Below are 19,888 nucleotides of genomic sequence, written 5' to 3'. Positions count from 1 at the left end.
AAAATGCTGAAGTACTTCGCCTTATTTGCCTTTGTCGCTGCTTTGGCCAGCGCCGAAATGGTCCGTGTACCAATTCGCAAGCAAGAAAATTTTGTCAAGACCAGCAAAAATATTCGTGCTGAAAAATTACATTTAAGCAACAAGTACAATTTGCCCCAATCTCGTGGCATTGTTGATGAATTGTTGTCCAACACCTTGAACATGGAATACTATGGTGATATCACAATCGGTACTCCTCCACAGAGTTTTGTTGTCTTGTTCGATTCTGGTTCATCGAATTTGTGGGTACCTTCCAGCCACTGCTGGATCTGGGATATTGCTTGCAAGAAACACAATCAATACAATCACGATAAATCGAGCACCTATGTCAAGAATGGCGAACAAATCTCCATTCAATATGGCTCTGGTAGCATGAGTGGTTTCTTGTCCCAAGATGATGTCACCATTGAGGGTTTGACCATTAAGAATCAAGTTTTTGCTGAAGCCATGAATGAACCCGGTAGCAGTTTCACCGACTCCAGCTTCGATGGTATTTTGGGTATGGCCTATCAAAGTTTGGCCAATGATGATGTTGTGCCTCCCTTCTACAATATGTTCTCCCAAGGATTGGTTGATGCCGATATGTTCTCTTTCTACTTGAAACGTGATGGCTCTGCTACCGATGGTGGTGAAATGATCTTGGGTGGTATTGACTCTAGCTATTATACCGGTGATATTACCTATGTCCCTGTCTCCAGCCAAGGCTACTGGCAATTCGAAGTTACCTCTGGCAGTGTCAATGGCACAAGCATTTGCGATAATTGCCAAGCTATTGCCGATACTGGTACCAGTTTGATTGTTTGCCCTGCCGATGCTTGCGATACTGTTAACACTGAAATTGGAGCTACCTATGATGAAGATGAAGGCAGCTATTATGTTGATTGTTCCTCTGTTGATAGCTTACCCGATGTTACCTTCGTGATTGGTGGAACCACTTTCACTTTGCCACCCAGTGCTTATATTGTCACTGTTGATGGCAACTGCATGTCTGCTTTCTCCTCCATGGGTACCGATTTCTGGATTTTGGGTGATGTCTTCATTGGCCAATACTACACCGTCTTCGATTTGGGCAATAACCAAGTTGGTTTCGCCACCGCTGCTTAGGAAACAAAGTGACAAAGTTCTGCAGTGAGATGTAAATAAAGAAAAGTTGTTAATGTAAAAGAGATTTGTTGCTTCAGTTGTTGTTCATAATTTTCATTAACCTAAAACAAAGGAAGAATATGTGCACACAGAGGCTCATAATAATAAAGTCATGTTTAATATTATTTCAAAACTAAGTCTATTCTGTATTTAAAATATTTCTGAGATGGGAAGCTGGGATTAGAGAACAAAAACAAATATTTATCACTGATCATAGATTGATAAATCAATACTTTTTGAATGCAAATCAAATGTTATAATTAACTACAACCCTCACACGCATAAATCCACGATTCTTCATCTGTCACGCTGTCATAGACCATCGATAAACTCTGGTGCTTGACGATGCTTTATAGTAACAGGTTGGCTGATAAGTCCTCGGTCTAAACACATTTTTTGTCAAAATTCGTTTTTATTATTCAACATAGTTCCCTTCAAGAGCGATACAACGATTATAACAACCTTCCAATTTTTTGATACCATTTTGGTAGTACTCCAGTTTCGGCGATCATCGCTCCTCAGTTTCGGCGATCACCGCTTCATTGCAGCCAAATTTTTTTCCTGCGAGCATCCTTTTGAGGTCTGAGAACAAGAAAAAGTCACTGGGGCCAGATCTGGTGAATACGGTGGGTGGGGAAGCAATTCGAAGCCCAATTCATTAATTTTTGCCATCGTTCTTAATGACTTGTGGCACGGTGCGTTGTCTTGGTGGAACAACACTTTTTCTTCTTCAAACGCTCCAATAACGCCATATAATAGTCACTGTTGATGGCTTTTTCCTTCTCAAGATAATCGATAAAAATTATTCCATGCGCATCCCAAAAAACAGAGGCCATTACTTTGCCAGCGGACTTTTGAGTCTTTCCACGCTTCGGAGACGGTTCACCGGTCGCTGTCCACTCAGCCGACGGTCGATTGGACTCAGGAGTGTAGTGATGGATCCATGCTTCATCCATTGACACATATCGACGGAAAAACTCGGTAACCACCTCTTTCGGGCGTCCAGTGCGTTCACCGTCCTCCGTGCTCATTTCACCACGCTTGAATTTTGCATACCAATCAATTATTGTTGATTTCCCTGGGGCAGAGTCCGGAAACTCATTATCAAGCCAAGTTTTTGCTTCCACCGTATTTTTTCCCTTCAGAAAACAGTATTTTATCAAAACACGAAATTCCTTCTTTTCCATTTTTTTCACAATAACAAAAGTTGCTTCAGAAAAGACGCTCTATCTCACAAACTAATTGACTTACAGACGTCAAATTTTGACACGAATCATTTGAAGGTTGGTACTATATATAAATATAATATGCATTTAATACTAGCGACGCCATGTGTCAGACCGGGGACTTATCAGCCAACCTGTTAGTTAAATTTTCGCACGAGGTAGTTCATTCTTCCTATAAAACTGTTTACTTTTTTTCTGTGCACCATCAAAAAAAAAAAAAAAAACGCTTCTGTAACAGATAATCTCAAAAACAGATTCTGCTTCAAGCAAATATATTTTCAGGATTAGTCAAAAAAATATTGTTTGTATTGTTCAAACATATTATGTTTCACCTCAGGCATACACTGATAGAAACCACTTTTAATGAAATTTTCTTTGTGTGTATATATTTTTAAACCACAAGTTGGTTACTTCTATTTTTGTATTTGAAGCATACTCTCATATTACTCATCCACACATATTATTTAAAAAAAGGTTATATCTCAAATATAATATGTACTAACATATTAACATATAACATGTCGCAAACATGTTATGCTAGTTTATGAACATTATATGCTTGCACTTAAAAATAATGTGCTAACAGTTTGAGTTTCAACAAGTATATACGGCCGTAAAATCGGCCAGGCCGAATCTTAAGTACCCTCCACCATGGATTGCGTAGAAACTTCTACGAAAGCCTGTCATCCACAAATTTCAACTCACTCGGATGAAATTTGCTCATCCAAGAGGCTCCAAAACCAAATCTCGGGATCGGTTTATAGGGGCTATAAATGATTACGGACTGATATGGACCACTTTTGGCATGGTTGTTAAATATCATATACTACCACCACGTACCAAACTTCAACCAGATCGGATGAATTTTGCTTCTCCAAAGGCACCGGAGGTCAAATCTGGCGATCGGTTTATATGGGAGCTATATATAATTATGAACTGATAGGAACCAATTCCTGCATGGTTGTTGGATACCATATACTAACATCACGTACCAAATTTCAACCAAATGGGAAGAATTTTGCTCTTCCAAGGTGCTCCGGAGGTCTGGGGATCGGTTTATATGGGGCCTATATATAATTATTGACCGATATCGACCAATTTTTGCATGGGTGTTTGAGGCCATATATTAACATCACGTCCCAAATTTCAACTGAATCAGATGAATTTTGGTCTTCCAAGAGGTTCCGGAGGTCAAATCTGGTGATCGGTTTATATGGGGGCTATATATAATTATGGACCGATATGGACCAATTTTTGCATGGTCATTAGAGACCATAAACTAACATCATGTACCAAATTTCAGCCGGATCGGATGAAATTTGTTTCTCTTAGAGGCTCTGCAAGCCAAATCGGGGGATCGGTTTATATGGGGGCTATATATAATTATGGACCGATATGGACCAGTTTTTGCATGGTCATTAGAGACCATATGCTAACATCATGTACCAAATTTCAGCCGGATCGGATGAAATTGGTTTCTCTTAGAGGCTCTGCAAGCCAAATCGGGGGATCGGTTTATATGGGGGCTATATATAATTATGGACCGATATGGACCAATTTTTGCATGGTTGTTAGAGACCATATACTAACACCATGTACCGAATTTCAGCGGGATCGGATGAAATGGAAAAATGGAATGGAATGGAAAAATACACAAAAAAGGGCTAAAAAAAGAAATCTAATATAAGAATAGAGTGTATAAAAAAAGTATATATAAAGAAGAAATATCATTTTAAAGCTATAAATTGTTCTAAAGCAAAAATCCACCCACTCTAATTTCTAGTTGTGCAAGTGTAGAATAGAAATCATAGATATTCTGGTTACTTTTAAGGTTTGACACTGCTTAATGCAGTGTTAAACTTTAACTGGCTATACGTAAAAGTGGACCGATATGGCTCATTTGCAATACCATACCACCTACATCAATAACAACTACTTGTGCCAAGTTTCAAGTCGATAGCTTGTTTCGTTCGGAAGTTAGCGTGATTTCAACAGACGGACGGACATGCTCAGATCGACTCAGAATTTCACCACGACCCAGATTATATATACTTTATGGGGTCTTAGAGCAATATTTCGATGTGTTACAAACGGAATGACAAAGTTAACATACCCCCCATCCTATAGTGGAGGGTATAAAAATATAATTTTTACACCCAATCATATGAAAAACAGTCTTTTTCGTCCGTGTGTATACTAGGTTAGGTTAGGTTATGTGGCAGCTATTAGCGTAGCTAGACAATTTTCCTAGGGGGGGCTATAGCCCCCCTAGAAAAAAATTAATAGACTGAACTTCAGTTCGATTCATATTTTATTTTATAAAAATTAATAAAAAATCAGACTTCAATATAACTCGACAATTAATTTATAAAAAAGTAACTAAAAGTAGTTCCACACTTTTTCCCAGCAAAAAAAAAATTTGTGTTGTGTTTCTAAAGGCACAACTGTAAAAGCACTTCCAAAAATTTCTTCACAAAGAAGTTAATTATTTTAAATACACAGGAAGTTTTTTTGATTCAATTTTGTTGTTGTAATAGTTTATTGTGGTTTCATCCATGTTTATGTTATACGCTTTGGTATTCAGCTTATGGCCAGATCGAGGAACTCTGCGACGTGTTGTGTTTTTAATGGGTAATTTTTTGTAATGGATTAAAAAAGAGTAAAAGTTTATAAAATGGTACAAATTTTTCAAATTTTGCCGCAAAAATGCTAATCCATTCTAGAAATTTTTAATATTTTAATAATTTTTGAAAATATTCGATAAACAAGCTTTACAATGCATTAAAAATCATAAAAACTTTTATTCGGGAAAATATCACAAAATTCACCTTATAGTAAAGAAACCAACTTACAATTTAGAAGACAATGTTAAGAAATAAAATCGGCAACTGCTACCACAATGCAAAGTCGTAAATAGGTTTTCAAATTCTGGGGGGGGGGCTAAAATTTTTCTGGGGGGGGGTCTAAACCCCCTCCCCAGAGGCCTTCCTACGCTTATGGTGGCAGCCCGATGTATCACGCTCACTTAGACTATTCAGTCATTGTGATACCACACACTGTTAGAAAAATATGTTTTTCATATGTTCCGATATAAACAAAATGTGTTTCGGGCACAATTTTTAAACACAATATATTTAAGTGCAAACATGTAATGTTCCTACACTAACACTAAATGTTTGGGACATCTATATTAATATGTTAGAATATATTATGTTTGGGGCATGAATGTTTCATAAAAATCATATGTGTGAATGCAAACATATATAAATTTACAAATTTCAACTAAACATACATATGTTGTGATATTTTATTCAAAGCGACAGAGAGAGTATAGAGAAAGATATCAACATAACACAGCGAAAGAATCAAAAGAGAACAATTTCTGTGAAACCGCTTGTATGTTGTTTCGGAAAACTGTTTTATGATAAGGCCAAAAATTTCATATGCTTAAGTCTAAATATTATTTAATTTGAATAAAGAGAATAGACATTCGGAACCAAGAGAACAGATATTTGAAAAACAAACAGCATATGTTTTCGCCTTGAGAGCAGCATTTTATGTATGTGTGGACATGTGTTTTGTTTATCATTTTGGCATCATGGGCACAATTTTTTTCTTGGTTCGTTAAAAGAAATCAGGGGTCTTCATAAAAATAACGAAAGGGCACTATACTCTTTTTAGAGTTGGGACATTAAAATGAAATAAGGAGGAAATAGTGAAAAATTACACAGTAAAATGTATAAAAACAAAGTTTAGTTCCTCTTTATTAATAAGTAGTCCACGAGGAGTTGACGGACACCTTCAAATATAAAAAATGGTCCTCGGTTCGATTCTCCGTGCAGGCGAAAGGTAAAATTTAAAAAAATTATAAAAGTGAATAATTTCTTCAACATTATTTGTATTACAGAAAAAGGTGCCAAGAACTAAAATATTTCGTGGAAGTGAAAATTACGAGTATGTTAGGCAATGAGCACAATCGTCTTTGGGAAAAATTCTTCCAAGCATATGATATTTTTGGGCTCAAAATGCTTCCAAACATATAATATGTTCACATAAATCAAACATATTAATGTTTCGGCAGTATCCAATAATATATGTGCTTCCTGCAAAATATGTTTGGAACATATGTTAAAGAAGCGATTTTTTTTGAGGGTGCAGTGGTGAACTTCTCTCTTATCACTGAGTGCTGCCCGATTCCATGTTAAGCTCACCCTGCCAACATTTTTTGAATTTGGGGGCGCTTCTGAGAATCCCCACTACGTCGAAAACAATCATATACGACATCAAAAACTCGTCGGAAAAGCGCCGTCACTATTGAGAAGTTGTACCACGCCAAGTTACTACGAAAAAGTTTCTCATCAGTGCAATTATTAGGTGCCTATTTAGATCAATTTCGAAGGACGCCAATAAGAACCCCTGCAAACTATCAGAAAAAGTGCATTTTAAGGTAATTGTAGAAGAATCATTGTGGTCAAGTAAAACACGATTGTGTAGATGTTTATTGATTTGATTAAACATTTATAATTTCTTATAAATATAACATTTTTCGGTTTATCTCATCACACTTTACATAATTTTTTGCATTAATAAAAGAATGATGTTGAGTTTTAAGTAGCAAGTTACATATTGCAGCGTCTATCAGCCAGTTTGTTTATTTTCGATGGAGACAGCGTGCCTGGAAAAATATTTGAAAAACGATCACTTTATTCTATTTGGAAAGTCGAAAATTGTTCACCATATACCTTTCACAATTTTAAGCGTAATATCTATGTTTTCAGAACTTTATTTTCGTTTTTATTTAAATAAAATATAACAAGCTGGTTGCGCTTGGCGTTTCACAAAAAATAAAATGGCTCTTCTAACAGTAGTGATGGCAAAATGCTTTCATGTACATTTTGTACTTTTTGATATGCTTCCCCATCACAGTTCGCGATGGTTGTGGTGACATTTACGAGTCTGTGGTAGCGATGAGGATGAAATGGAACTTTGAAATGCTGGCAGGGCAGTGACAAGGGACCTCCTTTTTATACCCGAGTCCGAACGGCTTTCCACATTCCAGTGAAACCACTTAGAGAAGATATGAAACCCTCAGAAATGTCACCAGCATTACTGAGGTGGTATAATCCACCGCTGAAAAACTTTTTGGTGTTCGGTCGTAGCAGGAATCGATCCCACGACCTTGTGTATGCAAGGCGGGCATGCTAACCATTGCACCACGGTGGCTCCCGGTGTATACTAACACTTGTACCAAATTTCAAATTTCCCGATCGAATGAAATTTGCTCCCCCGAGAGGCTCCGGAAAAAAATCTGGTTATTGGTTTATATGGTGGCTATATAAAGTAAAGCGCAATATTTTTTTTTTTTTTTGGGCCCATGACCAGTGAATCACCGTCTTGAGATGATCGACTCTTCGGTATTCCCCAGGTGCAAAAGTACAATGCATTAAGACCCGGAAATTTTAGTGAACATTGTGCGGTAGAAATGAAGCGAGGAACATCCTATTTAAGTAATTTTTGGTTCTGAGTGCTATGGTGCTGTATCTTGATGGCCTGCGGCTGAAATGTATACAAATTGAAGTAAACACTAAAGATACAAAGTTATATCACAATATTTTGAGTGCAATTGAAAATCTCTGCGCCCAAATAGACGTTTTCTGAGTGTGGACTTTTACCATCGCCCGACAAATTTGTCAAATTTTAACTTAACGCCTGCATTGTTTCATCAATTTCTTTAAATGCAAAACATTTCTTTAATCTGTATGATAATAAGACTCTATATGTCAAGAACTTAACATTCGATTTGCAAGCGATATGTTATCATAAGCGATGTGAATAAAATGATTACTCTATTTTGGGGGGAGTACAAACTTTCTGCAATTGCATAGCTTATTGTGATTATTGTTCAATATACATTGTCAATTATTTTGTTATTTTCATAGGTTAATTATTAGATAATCAGTAGGTATAAATAAACAATCATCCACCAAAGCGAAAGTAGTGATTGTGTTAATTCTTTGGAGAAAGCACAATTAAGTTTAAAAGGTAATTATTTAAAAGTAATTAAAAAAAAAATTAAAAAACTAATCGAATTAATTCTGCAGTTGCAACATGCTGAAATATTTCGCCATATTTGCCTTTGTCGCTGCTGTGGCCAGCGCTGAAATGGTCCGTGTACCAATTCGCAAACATGAGAATTTCGTTAAGACCAGCCAGGATATTCGTGCCGAGAAATCTGTTTTGCGTTCCAAGTACAATATTCCCCAACCCCGTGGTATTGTTGATGAATTATTATCGAATTCCTTGAATATGGCCTATTATGGTGATATCACCATTGGTACTCCTCCACAGAGCTTTGTTGTTATGTTCGATTCGGGTTCTTCCAATTTGTGGATTCCTTCCAGCCATTGCTGGATCTGGGATATTGCCTGCAAGAAACACAACCAATACAATCACGATAAATCCAGCACCTATGTCAAGAACGGTGAACAAATCTCTATCACATATGGCTCTGGTAGCATGAGTGGTTTCTTGTCTCAGGATGATGTTACCGTTGCCGGATTGACCATTAAGAACCAAGTTTTCGCTGAAGCCATGAATGAACCTGGTAACAGTTTCACCAATGCCAATTTCGATGGTATCTTCGGTATGGCCTATCAAAGTTTGGCCAATGATGATGTTGTGCCTCCCTTCTACAATATGTTCTCCCAAGGATTGGTTGATGCCGATATGTTCTCTTTCTACTTGAAACGTGATGGCTCTGCTACCGATGGTGGTGAAATGATCTTGGGTGGTATTGACTCCAGCTATTATACCGGTGATATTACCTATGTCCCTGTCTCCACCCAAGGCTACTGGCAATTCGAAGTTACTTCTGGTAGTGTCAATGGTAAAAGCATTTGCGATGATTGCCAAGCTATTGCCGATACTGGTACCAGTTTGATTGTTTGCCCTGCTGATGCTTGCGATACTGTTAACACTGAAATCGGAGCTACCTATGATGAAGATGAAGGCAGTTATTATGTTGATTGTTCCTCTGTTGATAGCTTACCCGATGTTACTTTCGTGATTGGTGGTACCACTTTCACTTTGCCACCCAGTGCTTATATAGTCACCGTTGATGGTAGCTGTATGTCTGCTTTCTCCTCCATGGGTACCGATTTCTGGGTTTTGGGTGATGTCTTCATTGGCCAATACTACACCGTCTTTGATTTTGGTAACAACCGTGTTGGCTTTGCAACAGCTGCCTAAATTTAAAGAGATTTTCTTTATCAATTCAAAATAAAAATTGCATATTTGAAAATTGTAATTAGTTTAAACTGCTTCCACCATAGGTTAGTTTGTAGAGGATGACATAAATTCTTCAATTGAATTGATGTCCACTTGGACTTCTATAGGTCCATTGTGTTTCCTCGATGTAATTCTCTCAATTTCTTCCTCCTGTGGTATTCTTCATTAAAGTCGCTCAAAAACTTACATTTGTCCGACTTCTTTAAAATTGCTGGAAATAACCAGCCACAGGCCCTCCACCATAGTAATGTTATTCTGTTTATGCAGATTCAATAATCCATATAGCCATCCTAACATGGTTTTATGGTCAAGTTCAAACGTCCCCAGAGTATCCGTAAGAATCTACAAACTGTTGAATTTGATGATGTGTAATCGAGAAATTGTCAATTTAAGATAAACGGGGCCTCGAATATGCGTCGATTGCACCACACCCCGAGGTAAACTCGAAACTCGAAGCCTCTAGAAAATGTATTTGCTTATTGATACCTCTAAATTTGGGCATTCGTATCGATGTAAAATTGATTATATTTCAGGTTTAGTTCATGTATGTTAACATCGGCTATTTTATTAAATTCGGTTGAAATTTTCTTCGGGAGTATCTCCTGGCCTGGCCAGGGTTATCATTAGGAAATTACGGCTATGTACTGTCATATTAGTGGTTTTTGAACAGCAGACATAAGTCTCAATGTGTGAGCTGTAGGCAGAAGCAGCATTACCGTTGAGAATTTATAATAAAAAGTGCCACAAAAACAAAACAAAAATAAAAATTAAATACTTTTATATCAATATTTGTAAGTAGAACTGTGAAATTGTATTGTTTTCAAATTGCATTTAAGTTTTTCTAACAATCGAAAGTCACCACTTGAAGTTGGCTTCTGTGGAGTAACACGATTCATATATTGCGGGTAATTTTCGTTGCATAGTTTTAGGCGACATATTTGTCCGCTTGAAAACATTGTGGCATGCGAAGAGAAAAGTAATCTCAAAAAGTACAAAAGGAATTATTAAAAAGTGTCACAGAATTTAAAAAAAAATATGGCAATTAGTAGCACAAAATAATGCTTGAAAAAAGTCGCACAGCAGTAACACTGGACAGAATACGATATAAAAAGAATTATTCAAAAATAGAAGCAACGTGAGTAGAGGATTTTCCCAAAAACGGAATTCCCGGGATAATATCTTATTGCTTCTACCGCTTTCCTGGGCATTAATTTCGGAATTCCTCGTGAATTTTTCTTTGCAATAGTTTATATAAAATATTGGGATAGGTACGAGTATTATGGAACAGGGTATTATGAGTTTGCAACATACAGAAGGAGATGAAATATAAACATAGTGCCTTTAGCAATATTGCTCAGGGCCGGCCCCTAAGTCGATACAGTCATGTCTGTGAACACATTTTTAAATTTGAAGTCATCGTCGCAGTTTTAGTCCAACCCAATTTCAAATGTGGCAAATGTATCTACTTTGGTTCAGAATGGAACCCAATTGGAATTATGGAAGATTCAGATTTATATATAGCTTCCATATATATGTTTTTCCGATTTGGGCAAAACTGGCTCAAATAATCACATTTCCTTGTAAAATCACCACTGCTAAATCGAAAACTTGTAAAACTGACTCAAAGTTTCCTATACTTCTAAAACATATCGATCAACCGATAAACCATAAATGCACTTTTGTGAAGTTGCCTAAAAATTGCTTTAGATTTAAATATTTCCAATATTTTTATAACCAAACATTCCGTTTATAACACATCGAAATATCGATTAACGACTATATAAAGTATATATCGATGTCTCCATTCCAAAGCACGCTAAGTCTAAAAAGTGAATTTTGCAGGAAACAAGTTCTAAGTTATTTTTTTTTTTTGGAATTTCTCAAAAACAGTATAAGATATAAATTCACCTTTTTCGGTCTTAAAATCATGTTTATTGTAAAGTTTTTTTGTATGTACGAATTCAAAAAAGTAATAATAGAACATGGTTAAAAATATTTTAGACCACTTTGTCCTTTTTGGATTGGAAATTTTTAAAACTTTACACTGAAAGAAAAGCATGTCCGCGTTTTGTCTTTACTTTAAAAATTTTGGTATTGATTCCGAGCAAAAGAAGCGTAGAATACAAGTAAGGATACTTTTAAGACACAATTCTCTTTTAAATTTGGGTTTTGTGTACTTGCTTCTAGGAAGCAAATTTTAATTTTTCGTTTTTTCAGCTTCTTTTCTTCATATGCTATCACAGTCCTTTAAAAACGAGTTAACGACAACTTTATTTTCCAAATTCAGGCTCGACTTCCAGTAGAAATTATGCTATGTTTCAAATAAAAAACGTCTTTAAAATAAAGTGTTGGAAAACATGTCCTATATTTGAACGATTTTTTGCTTTGTAGTCAAGATGCAAAAAGACAACAAATTTAAAGACAATTTCATTAATTTTAAATAATTTCTCTGAATTATTAAATTCAAGTTGACCTTAGCCCAAAATTGTTTTCTTTCATGTTATGATACCCATTTTTAATTGAAATCACTTAATTATAAGGACAACGCGACTTCATTGAAAAGTTTATCGACTTTTGGACAAGGAAAAACTTTATATTATTCAAATGCGTCTTCTATGCTAAGCAAAATTTGCATTCGTATTTTAAAGACATGACAATATTTTTTTCAGTGTAGTCACAGGCTACGTACAATATTAACCATAACTTTTGATAGAAGTGTCCAATAAATTCGAACTTTTGACAGGATGCAATTCACATCAATCCGAATAAAAAACAACGAACTCCATCAAAAAAATGCTAAGTCGACTTAGCGTACTCTGGAATGAGGGCATCGATGTATTCTTGATCAGGGAGAAATTCTAAGACCATGTCCGTCTGTCTGTCTATTGTAATCATGCTACAGCCTTCTATAATGGTGCTATCGTCCTGAAATTTCGCACAGATAAGTTTTTTGTGTATAGACAGGCCAAGTTCGAATATGGGCTATATCGGTCCAGGTTTTGATATAGTTCCCATATAAACCGATCCCCCGAGTTGGGGTCTTGGGCTTCTAGAAGCCGTATTTTTTATCAGAGTTGGCTGAAATTGAAAATCTATGTTAAAAGTATTTTAGGGCCACAAAAAGGTGTGCTGAATATGGTGTGTATTAGAGGTAATAGTTTACTCAAGCTTACGCACACTCACGACTGAAAAATCATACTCACGCACGATATTTTTTGGTAGGACTCACGCTCAGGCACACTCACGAAAGAAACTTTGTACTCACGCACGAAAACGTCGTGACTCACGAAAAATATCGTGACTCACGAATAATTTTATGATTAATTTACCTTACCGAAGTGTCTGAAAACATGAGCATTATTAAAATCGAGAGTGTTATTAAACTCTTAACATCCCAGGTGTCACTAAAATTGTATTTGAATTTAACTCTGAAGCGTTTTATGTTGGTGAGCAGGAATATTTTTGTGAGTGTAATTCGTTACTCACGCACACTCACGAAGATATTATTTTCGTGACTCACGCTCACGCACGACATTTTGGTTTGTTAAACACGCTCACGCACACTCACGGTGTTGTCATGAGCGTGACTCACGACTCACGCACGAATGACGAACATTTCGTGAGTCACGACAATTTCGTGTCACGTGCACACCTCTACACCCTCACAAAAAATCGCTTCTGTAACATATACTCCCAAACATATTTTGCTTCAAGCATATACATTTTTGGGTATTGCCCAAACATTTATATGTTTGATCTCTTCCAATATATAATATGTTTGAAAGCATATTGGTCTAAGCAATATATGTTTGGGTAGTCAAAGTTCCAAACATTTTGTATTTTTGCATCCAAATTCAATAATGTTGTCTTCCAAAAAACAATATATTATTATGTGAACATATGATATGTTTGGAAGCATTTTGCACCCAAAAATATTATATGCTTAAAAAAAATTCTCCCAAACAATATTGTGCTCAAAATTTTATTTATTTATTTATATATTTACAATCATAATGAATTATGAAAATAAACAGGTAATATAGGTGCTAACAACATAGATTTTCGACCTGAATGCTCAAAATTTTGTTTCTGCCTAATTGTATATTCCCCCACATCTTTCTCACTCCCACGAGATTTTTTAGTTCTTAGCACCTTTTTCTGTAATACAAACATTGTAGAAGAAATTATTCAATTTTATGATTTTTTTATTTTAAATTTACCTTTTGCCGGACGGGGATTCGAACAGCGGACCACACAGTTTGTAAGGATCAAAGAAGTAGCTGATCAATTGCCCAAGGAAAAATAAAATGTTAATTTTGTAATAACAAGCAACAACCACCAACTTAGTTCAATATCGCTCCCTGTTAAATAGCGCTCCAAGCTACTAAACACATATATGTTTATAGGCTATTTCTAAATTAATATATGTTTGCATCCAAGCATATTATATTTACAAACATTTTATGTCCCAAACATAATATGTTCTAACATATTAACATATATGTCCCAAACATGTTATGCTAGTCTATGAACATTATATGCTTGCACTCAAAAATATTGTGTTTAAAAATTTGTGTTCCAAACATATAATGTTTATAGCCAAACATATGAAAAACAGTCTTTTTCATCCGTGTAGTGTGTATCGGTCCATGTTTTGGTATAGCTTCCATATAGATCGGTCTTCCTATTTTGGGTTCTTGGGCTTCTAGAAACCGTAGTTTTTGTCCGATTTGCCTGAAATTGGAAATCTATATATTTTAGCACCACAAATAGACGTGTCGAATAAGACGTGAATTGGTTCAGGTTTTGGTATAGCTTCCATATAAACCGGTCTTCCGATTTTGGGTTCTTGGGCTTCTAGAAACCATAGATTTTATCCGATTTGCCCGAAATTGAATATGTGGAGATATTTTAGAACCAAAAATAGGCTTGTCGAGTATTACGTGAATCGGGGCATCAAAAAATTGGGAGTTTTTCTAAAGGCACAACTTTAAAAGCACTTCCAAAAATGTCTTCACAAGAAGTTAACTATTTTAACTACACAGGAAGTTCTTTTACTTCATTTTTTATATTTTAATGCGTAATTTTTTGTTTTCTTCTTTCAAATAGTTTAAAAAAAAGAGTAAGAATAAATAAAATGGTACAAATTATTCAAATTTTGCCACAAAAATGCTAAATCCATTATAGAAAAATCGATAATATTTGAAAAAACGTTTCAAACAAGCGTTAGAATGCATTAAAAATCATAAAAAAGTATAAAAATTATTTATTTGGGAAAATATCACAAAAGTTTTAATTCACATTCAAAACACTGAATTCGGATCACACCTTAAGAAGTGATGCAAATTCATTGCAACGGTTGTTGAAACGGTGGACATACGTTCTATGAGAAGTTCATATTACATTCATCGCTTCTCCGCCAATTTTGTACAACTTCCAGACCCAAAAAGAACATTTCCACTTCTTTTTTGGCGACGCATAAATCATAAGTTCAACCACAGCTTTATTTCATAAATATCAGACTTCTACCACAACCCAAGTAATTCGATTGTTCATGAAATCTTTAATGGAACTTTGTGTGTTGTACGAGTATATACTTGTTTAATTTTTATAAAAATGTAAAATCGTAAATAGGTTTTCAAATTCTGGGGGGGGGCTAAAATTTTTCTGGGGGGTTCTAAGCCCCCTCCCCAGAGGCCTTCCTACGCTTATGGCTACGACGAAGAGTTTTTTCATGTTGGCGGGTATTTAAGGTATTAAGGCTGAACTTAAGGTCGTATATACTTGTTTATACTAACATTGTGTTCCACCCCAGGACTTAAGCCGACTTAAGCCTTTTAAGTCTATAGATTTTGTAGAAGTATAACAAATTTTGTCCAGATCGATTTAGCTTTAAATTTATGTATATGGGAACATAAACCTTTATATAGATAGAAAAAAGTAAAGCAAGAATGAACTACCTTGTGCCCTAAATGGACTAAATTATACTCCACATTTTGAGATTTTCACAAAGCGTTGTTAAAACCAGGAAAATTTAATGGCCTGATGTACTTTTTAAGTACAACTCACGAAATTACACCCTATCATGGAAGAAAAAATGAACTAAAAGTAAGGAACAAAATCAGTACTTCATTCTTACTATTTTTGGGAATCGTACGAAAATTTTCTTTTGGAAAAATTCGAAAAAAAAAAAATAATTATTTTGCAATAAAAATAAGTTAAATTTAGCTTTAGTCTAACTCAGAGATGGTCGGTATCAAACATTTTTAGGTTTGCGACTGTCGCAAAGTTGTAAACGTCGTAAACGTCACATAGGCGTCGTAAATGTAGAAAAAGTAACAAAAGTCGCAAACTGAAAATACTTTAGTCGCGTCAGCTAGGCAGCGAATTCGATGATATCCAAGACGATGGTACGTGCGAAGTAGTTTCAATTCTTAGGAATGTTCACAATTTTCGGTTTTAGTCCCCACATTTTCCCTATTGCCTTTTGCAGGAGTACAGCATAACCGTGGATTTTCTCGCCCTTTCTTAGCTTTAAGTTCAGTCTCCTGTCCAATATAACCCCAAGGTATTTTGCACACTCACCAACGGAAATTTCGATACCACCTAAGAAAATAGGCTTGACCATGGGAAAACTTTCACAAATTTCAGCAGAAACTCACAGCGAATGGTGTCAAACTAAATTAAAAAATGTTCACGATTTCTTCTATTCAAAATTTGGTTTTCTACAGTAGGTTTACGATTTTTGCGACATACGTATTACACCGTCGCAAATGTATGTCGCAAAAGTCACAGTTTGTGACAGGCCAACCCTGGTCTAACTCCGGATTTTTTTTTTTTAGTGTATAGCACCCAACAAATTTGAAGGATTTGAGATGGTGTCGAAAATGTAGTTCTATAAAATGGTGCAGGGTATATTATAGTCTGCCCCGCCCGACTTTAGACCTTCCTTACACGCACAGAAAAAACATGTTTGAACATGGTTGCCGCATCCATTTAATGCTTATCTAGAGTATGTAATTGTCGCGAAAATCATGTATTTTGTCTTTGTAAAAATAATTTTCGAGCGGAGAAAAATATATGTTGGCAATAAGCATTTAAATGGTTCTCAAATGCCGCAAACATGATCTATTATTTAAATGATAGAATTTGAGACCATTACATGGTCGGGAAAATCATGTACCTAACCATTCAATTTTTTTACTTTTTTGCAGGGAAAAAAGTATTTTTATGGTTTACGTATACACGGATGAAAAAGACTGTTTTTCATATGTTTGGCTATAAACATTATATGTTTGGAACACAAATTTTTAAACACAATATTTTTGAGTGCAAGCATATAATGTTCATAAACTAGCATAACATGTTTGGGACATATATGTTAATATGTTAGAACATATTATGTTTGGGACATAAAATGTTTGTAAATATAATATGCTTGGATGCAAACATATATTAATTTAGAAATAGCCTATAAACATATATGTGTTTAGTAGCTTGGAGCGCTATTTAACAGGGAGCGATATTGAATTAAGTTGGTGGTTGTTGCTTGTTATTACAAAATTAACATTTTATTTTTCCTTGGGCAATTGATCAGCTACTTCTTTGATCCTTACAAACTGTGTGGTCCGTTGTTCGAATCCCCGTCCGGCAAAAGGTAAAATTAAAATAAAAAAATCATAAAGTTGAATAATTTCTTCTACAATGTTTGTATTACAGAAAAAGGTGCTAAGAACTAAAAAATCTCGTGGAAGTGAGAAAGATGTCGGGGAATATACAATTGGGCAGAAACAAAATTTTGAGCATTCAGGTCGAAAACCTATGTTGTTAGCACCTATATTACCTGTTTATTTTCATAATTCATTATGATTGTAAATATATAAATAAATAAATAAAATTTTGAGCACAATATTGTTTGGGAGAATTTTTTTAAGCATATAATATTTTTGGGTGCAAAATGCTTCCAAACATATTATATGGTCACATAATAACATATTGTTTTTTGGAAGACAACATTATTGAATTTGGATGCAAAAATACAAAATGTTTGGAACTTAGACTACCCAATCATATATTGTTTAGACCAATATGCTTTCAAACATATTATATATTGGTAGAGATCAAACATATAAATGTTTGGGCAATACCCAAAAATGTATATGCTTGAAGCAAAATATGTTTGGGAGTATATGTTACAGAAGCGATTTTTTGTGAGGGTGTGGAAATGTCTAGAACCATTACATGGTTTTTTATCAAGTGGACAATTTTATTTTTCTTAGAACCATGTTCATTGAGCCAACATGGTTGCAGGTGAAAATGTTACATGGTCGCCTCAAAAATAGCTCCTATCATATTATTTTGCTCTTCGAATATGATTGTGACAATCTTCTTCTCTGCGTGTAAATTAAATGAGGCTGTTAACCTTGATTAGCGTCTCATTTCGATATAACATAAATGACGTTCTGCCAAGGGCAAATTAATTGCATATATTTTTTGACTTTAATAATGAAATTAAAAAAGTTTTTATCTGGATGCAGTATGTCTTTTAACGTTATACCGTCATGCTTTAAATGAACAACCGTAAATTTGTTTTATCCCCCATATCGAAAATATCTGGGAACGATTTCAAAGTACGCTAATATGGATTTTTTATTCATTTGCACTTCGCTTGTTCTCATATTAGTCATTGTATTCGGACTCAAATATATCGAAAGATGGTTATATTGGAAACGACAAAATATTCAAATGTTGAGTATAACACAATTGATATGGCAAGCTAGACAAAGGCCTTTATATCAAATAGTCGATGAAATCTACGGAGAAATGTTGAAAAACAAAGAGCCCATGAGGGCTGTAGAATTTTTATTATATTCTGGAGTCCTAGTGCAGGATCAAATCGCCATTGGAAATATTCTCGGATCACAATATGAGCAGTTTGCCGATCGAGGTGTTTATATAAATGAGCGAGATCCTCTTCTATGTCATATGGCCCGTTTACCATATCATCAGTGGAAACCTTTAAGAAGAAAAATTGGATCATCGTTCTCACCCACTGTGGCAAAAACTATGTTCCCTTTGGTATCGAAAGGTTGCAAACAATTTGTGAATAGCTTGCGAGAGAAAGCGAATGGTATTCAACCCATAGTGGAAATGTATGATCTTTGCTCAAGATTTTTCATTGACATTATAGGCAATGTGGCCTTTGGTGTAGAGTGTAATAGTTTCCAGGATCCAAACTCGACATTTCGAAAATTTGGTGAGAAAGCAACAAGGGAACATTTTCAAAATATTTTTCAATTTAAAATGAAGCATTTGGATGTTCTTCACTTATTCAATGTAAAATATCATAGTCCAGAGACTGTAGAATTTTTCACTACTTTAGTTAAGGAAACCATAGAGCATAGAGAGAGATTTTCCATAAAGCGAGGAGATTTAATGGACATTTTAATTGAATTGAAGAATAATGCGGACGATAGCTCTGAATATCCTTTAACCCTGGAGAGAATAGTGGCTCAAGCTTTCTTATTTTTTGCTGCTGGATATAATACTTCATCTACTGCCTTATGTGAAGCTCTCTATGAATTGGCTAAAAATCCCAAAATACAAAACAAAGCAAGGCAAGAAGTCCTGGAGGTAATAAGGCATACAGAAAGTAATTCAATTACATTTGATTCTATTAAAGAAATGCCATATCTAAGACAAATTATTCTGGGTAAGTTTTGTGTACATTGCTTCCCTTTACCATTTTAATTTAATAAAATTTTCCTATTACAGAAACTTTACGCCGTTACTCTATGCTATATTTAATACCCCGGATTTGTCGGCAATCCTGTGTTCTTCAAACATCCATGGGTCCATATAATATTGAGAAGGATACATCCATTATGATTCCTGTACACTCTATACACCATAATCCAGAAATTTACCCAGAACCCTTTAAATTTTATCCTGAACGATTCGATGCGCAAGAAATGCATAAGTATCCCAGCTATAGTTTTTTGGCATTTGGTGAAGGTCCCAAATCTTGCATTGCTCAACATTTTAGTCTGACAAATATTATTGGATGTTTGGCTTATCTCCTATCCAATTTTCGCTTTGAATTTTCTGAAAAAACTCCCAAAGAGTTGATATTCGATAAGGAGACATTCAGACTCAGTTTGGATGAAATGTATTTAAGAATTGAGAATATTTAA

At 35.2% G+C, this 19,888-nt stretch overlaps 3 protein-coding genes and 1 long non-coding RNA gene across 4 annotated transcripts; 3 read left to right on the top strand and 1 right to left on the bottom strand.

Moving 5' to 3' along the window:
* On the top strand, nt 1–1,300 carry LOC142226531 (lysosomal aspartic protease-like). The gene has a single exon (XM_075296590.1). The coding sequence runs from the start codon at nt 4–6 to the stop codon at nt 1,141–1,143; it is 1,140 nt and encodes a 379-aa protein (XP_075152705.1). The 5' UTR covers nt 1–3; the 3' UTR covers nt 1,144–1,300.
* A 7,015-nt stretch (nt 1,301–8,315) lies between these two features.
* LOC142226528 (lysosomal aspartic protease-like) lies at nt 8,316–9,656 on the top strand. Its single transcript, XM_075296587.1, has 2 exons — nt 8,316–8,450; nt 8,510–9,656. The coding sequence occupies exon 2, from the start codon at nt 8,517–8,519 to the stop codon at nt 9,654–9,656; it is 1,140 nt and encodes a 379-aa protein (XP_075152702.1). The 5' UTR covers nt 8,316–8,450; nt 8,510–8,516.
* On the bottom strand, nt 9,265–10,254 carry LOC142226529 (uncharacterized). The gene is made up of 3 exons (XR_012719691.1): nt 9,883–10,254; nt 9,457–9,652; nt 9,265–9,400 (listed from the first exon to the last, which is right to left on the bottom strand). It is a non-coding gene; the product is annotated as an uncharacterized LOC142226529 (long non-coding RNA).
* Nucleotides 10,255–18,495: 8,241 nt separating this feature from the next.
* Nucleotides 18,496–19,888, top strand: LOC142225112 (cytochrome P450 6a8-like). Its single transcript, XM_075294884.1, has 2 exons — nt 18,496–19,407; nt 19,470–19,888. Exons 1-2 carry the CDS (start codon nt 18,519–18,521, stop codon nt 19,886–19,888), a joined length of 1,308 nt encoding a protein of 435 aa, XP_075150999.1. The 5' UTR covers nt 18,496–18,518.

The sequence above is a fragment of the Haematobia irritans genome, chromosome 2 (assembly GCF_050003625.1).
Source record: "Haematobia irritans isolate KBUSLIRL chromosome 2, ASM5000362v1, whole genome shotgun sequence".
In the NCBI taxonomy this organism is placed as follows: Eukaryota; Metazoa; Arthropoda; class Insecta; order Diptera; family Muscidae; genus Haematobia; species Haematobia irritans.
This window is presented reverse-complemented; position numbering and strand designations above follow the sequence as displayed.